Source organism: Pecten maximus, chromosome 8, assembly GCF_902652985.1.
Source record: "Pecten maximus chromosome 8, xPecMax1.1, whole genome shotgun sequence".
Classification (NCBI taxonomy): Eukaryota; Metazoa; Mollusca; class Bivalvia; order Pectinida; family Pectinidae; genus Pecten; species Pecten maximus.
In genome coordinates, this window is record NC_047022.1 from 3631602 (window position 1) to 3635875 (window position 4274).

General features: G+C 36.3%; 1 protein-coding gene across 1 annotated transcript; it reads left to right on the plus strand.

The window, feature by feature from the left end:
- Nucleotides 1-327: 327 nt before the first annotated feature.
- LOC117332882 (piggyBac transposable element-derived protein 4-like) lies at nucleotides 328-2563 on the plus strand. The gene is made up of 3 exons (XM_033891946.1): nucleotides 328-486; nucleotides 1284-1692; nucleotides 1989-2563. Exons 1-3 carry the CDS (start codon nucleotides 328-330, stop codon nucleotides 2561-2563), a joined length of 1143 nt encoding a protein of 380 aa, XP_033747837.1.
- Nucleotides 2564-4274: the final 1711 nt, after the last annotated feature.

A 4274-nucleotide genomic window follows, 5' to 3' on the forward strand; every position in this document is an offset into this window, starting at 1 on the left:
GGGGGGGGGGGGGGGGGGGGGGGGGGGGGGGGGTATAAGTATACATGTATCCTTTTGAGGTTTTATACTAAATACAGCTACCCCGGGGAATGTATAAGTGTACATGCATTTTTTGAGGTTGTATCAATATACTAAATACAGCTACCCCCGGGGAACGTTTCAGTGTACATGTACTCGGTATTTGTGTGTACAATATGGGTATTCATAATAATGCAGATACGCCAAGGGTCAATTATATGATGAAATCTTCGACCAAGATCGAGAACCAGGGAATGGAAAAGGATAGGAATGACAGATTTCCACAGCTTTCTATCAATTATGTTCAACATGAGCATAATAAAGAAACCTTCCATGGAGGAATACTGGAATACTACAATGATCAGCCAACGATCAAACTGGTTCAAACACACAATGGGTAGAAACCGATTTCAGAATATTCTGAAGTTTCTCCACATCAACGATTGCAGACATGTTGCCGAGAGAAATGTGAGCTCATTATACATGTAATTAGTCATATTTTGTACATTAAATTCTGAAAATATTGCAAATAATAAACGTAAATGTGCACAAAGACAACATAGAAGCTCGCCATATCTTCGTTTCTATTTAAGCAATGAACAGCGGTTTTAATGTTGTTATTGTCGATATGATAGCAAGATGTATGGTGGACAAATGCCATGGACATCCATCCCTTAGGGTTCCCATGCTGCATTTGCCCCACCATACATATTGCTGTCATATCGACTATAACAACATTAAAACCGTTGTTCAATACTTATGTTTAAATTGTCTTACCATTTTTGTCAACTTTGAAAAAAAACTGAACCAACAAATAATTTCCGACCCTTTTTAATGCCACATGACCCACTGGGTGTTATAGGTGTAAGGTGACAACTGCCTCTCAGCATTCTGTCAATGGGGAAATGCGGAGCAAATGTTAATATAATATAATGTGATACATCGTTTATTTTGATATATGGCGTCTTACATGTTTGTTCAACACAGCAGACGTACCGGGAAACACCGTCCTACATGTACATGTATGATACTTATATATCATGAATAATCTAATCAAATTATAAACGGAGTTCGGCAAATACTAAACCATATCCCAAATAAACACACACTTTCCAAATCCGGGATGGTAAATTACAATTTTCTGGTATACATGTATGTTAAAACTGATATATGTGTTGTATACGTGTATGAAGCACGTGTATGATATATCGTTATCTTTGATCGATGATTTTACATAAATACTAATCATGAAGTGTTGCTTGTAGCATCCTGGGTATGATCCATCTGTCAGATTTCGACCTTTATTGCACTTCGTCAATCGACAATTCATGCGCTTCAAGGTTCCAAACAGGGAGTTATGCGTGGACGAGTCTCTTGTACCAACAAAGGGACACAGCGTTCTTCGACAGTACATCCCATCAAAGGTCGCGAGGTATGGGGTCAAGTTTTGGGTACTGTGTGAGTCCTCTACAGGTTACGTGCTTCAGATGCAAGTTTACAGGGGACGTGAATTCGACCCAGTTCCACCAGGACAACTCCAAGGAACAAACGTAGTTGTAGAGCTCCTACAAGGATCGTCACTTCTTCATAAAGGCTATCACGTATTTTGTGATAGTTTCTTCACGTCCTTGAATCTTGGACACAGACTTCTCCAACTTAACACATACTTGACCGGTACTATAAAGCCTTATTTTGGTATTTTTTTCTTGTGCATGCACCCATTCTCTGGAACTACACAATCGAGTACGTAAATTGTCAAACGTTTCAAGGTATGGATGATCCTTATAAAGCCAAAACATTTCTAAGGGATGCCGGGAGGAACAAATTTTGGGAGTATATGTATATTTCAAATTAAAGTGGAATAGTGTGAATGTGGTGTAATATGTTTCTAAAGTTGGATTTGCATTCAATATGAATATATTCGTTGTGTTTTTTTTGTTTTTTTTTTCAAATAAAAACGTCTTTTACAGGAACTTTACGAAAGAATCGACCAATGCCGCACCTCGTCAAGGACGCAAACCAGCCAGGGAACACTGTCTACTTGCGACGTGGCGACTTTTTGTGTCTGTCTCATTTCGGCGCAGATGAAAAGAAACCTGTCAGGTTGCTATCGACTATTCTACCAGCACAAGAACTGGGATCAGGTAAACCGCGTGTCATCGCATCATACAATACCAACATGGGAGCGGTAGACATGAATGATGGTATTCTACATTCATATGGAAAGCAGAGGAAATGCCAAAAGGTATGGAAGAAAATACTGGTGCATTTATTGTTTAGAGTAAAAAGCCGCCTGCAGTATATCCAAGCCGTTATTGAAGCACTCGCTGGAACGAAGAAACCTGACAACCCTCGCCGCCGAGCAGTGAAGAAAGTTTCCTTAATCACTTTGCCACAAAAGAAGGAGAAAGACTGCTGTGTCTGTTCTTCACGTATGCGCCATGGCCGTGGAATACGTCGTCGGAGCAGAACGATTTGTTCATTGTGTGAGCGGGGACTTCATCGCCAATGTATTGGACGGCATTTGAACTGCATTGAACAATAGATTGTGTAATTACCATGCAAAATCTGAACTGTATATATTCGTCTACTCCCCAATATATCTTGTTGCACAAGGACTAAAATAAGTTTAACCACTTACGTTTCACATTCATATTCCGGATTTGTTTCTTGTCAGAGCTAACAGAATCGTATCTCTGATCTTTTACGTTGGTATCATGTAAATCTCCCGAATATCTTTTATCTTTCCATATAATCATCCTCTGACTTTTGGAGATTATGTACATACAAGTATTTATAATGGGAACGTATACTGCAGACGTTTAATTGATATAACTCGCTAATCATGCACGTATTCAGAATATTTAATACACTGTATTTATTAACAATACAATTTTTCATCCGCATATGGTTGTTGAACTAAAATTAAAACTTTGTAGCATTACCGATGGAAATTACATCCATTATGTAGCTCGCGTATAAACTACATCGAAAGTTATACGGATTTAAAAAGTAATTAAAATGTAAAATAACAGACGTTACTTTCTTAATTCTTAATTCAAATCCTAAAAGTATTTCTTGGATAGTTGGTTTCAGCTAAACTCACGATTCGGTACGTACTAGATTCCATTGACACGTTCTAAGTGTACCACCTACGACGGCTGACGATAACGAGTGGAGCAGGTGTCGGGATATACACAGCGCATTATGACGTCACAATACTAAAGACGTCACGCATTGAAACTGTATTTCAAATCGGCGGATCAGAGTTTTCGGCAGTCTAAAGGTTAAGACAGACACATTATTTAAGATGTCTATGTTTGATCGTCTTTACAGGATTTTGATTATTTGTAAGATTTTTGTGTTTTAGAAAGAGATATTGATTTTCATCTTTTGCATGCTCTAATAGGAGAATTCATGTTTATAAGACAATAAATGAGGATAAGTTATATTTCACTGATTTAAGATCACATCAACTGGTTCAAATATTCGTGTTTATTGATGTTCTATAAATACATTTTATAGAATGACTTCATGATTAACTATTTTTGTATATTTTCTCAAAAAATGTACATTATTGAATGGCTTATATGATTAACTAGGTTGGATTTATTTTTTACATTCTATAGTACTTATTAGTAAAAAACATCTGACTGATTAGATGTTTGGGGTTTTTGCAGTTCAATGGCATTGGACATGGAATTATGCTGTAATTGTTAAAAAGGCAAACGTACTGTAAAGTATCCATTATTTAATAAATACCAAAATAAATCATCTCTGGTTGATTTTATGTTCAATACTGGACATAGATAAATAATAAGCACTATAAAGTATATATACGACCAAAAGATAGACCATGTTGTGTAGCCTATTTAAGACATAACGATATGTATAATGTTTTAACTGTAACTTCAAAATGTTAAAATAAAGATTTTCTAGCACATGTATTACATTGTATTACTCTGATTTTCTTATTTTTAATTAGTGTCATTTTACATCTAAAACAGTTTTCCGTCCATTATTTCGTATCAAAAACAATTATCAACAAAACAAATCCTTCATGAATGTAACAAAGTTAGTTGATGTTTATACCACATAACCACATCAAGTTCTACACCTGATCACAATCTGACGGACAATATGTCAAGGTTAAAAGTAAAACAAACACACTTTACAACTTCCAAAGTAAAACCACTATCTTAACCATCAGTCAACGATAAAAGGTGAAAGAACAACGATAAAGGGTTAAAGGTCGA

What these genes read in the sequence shown, in the direction of transcription:
- LOC117332882 (XM_033891946.1), top strand. Translation starts at nt 328, where the DNA reads ATGAGCATAATAAAGAAACCTTCCATGGAGGAATACTGGAATACTACA. An exon ending in GACATGTTGCCGAGAGAAAT is followed by an intron (nt 487 to 1,283) that starts GTGAGCTCATTA and finishes TGTTGCTTGTAG; the next exon opens with CATCCTGGGTATGATCCATC. An exon ending in ACTTAACACATACTTGACCG is followed by an intron (nt 1,693 to 1,988) that starts GTACTATAAAGC and finishes CGTCTTTTACAG; the next exon opens with GAACTTTACGAAAGAATCGA.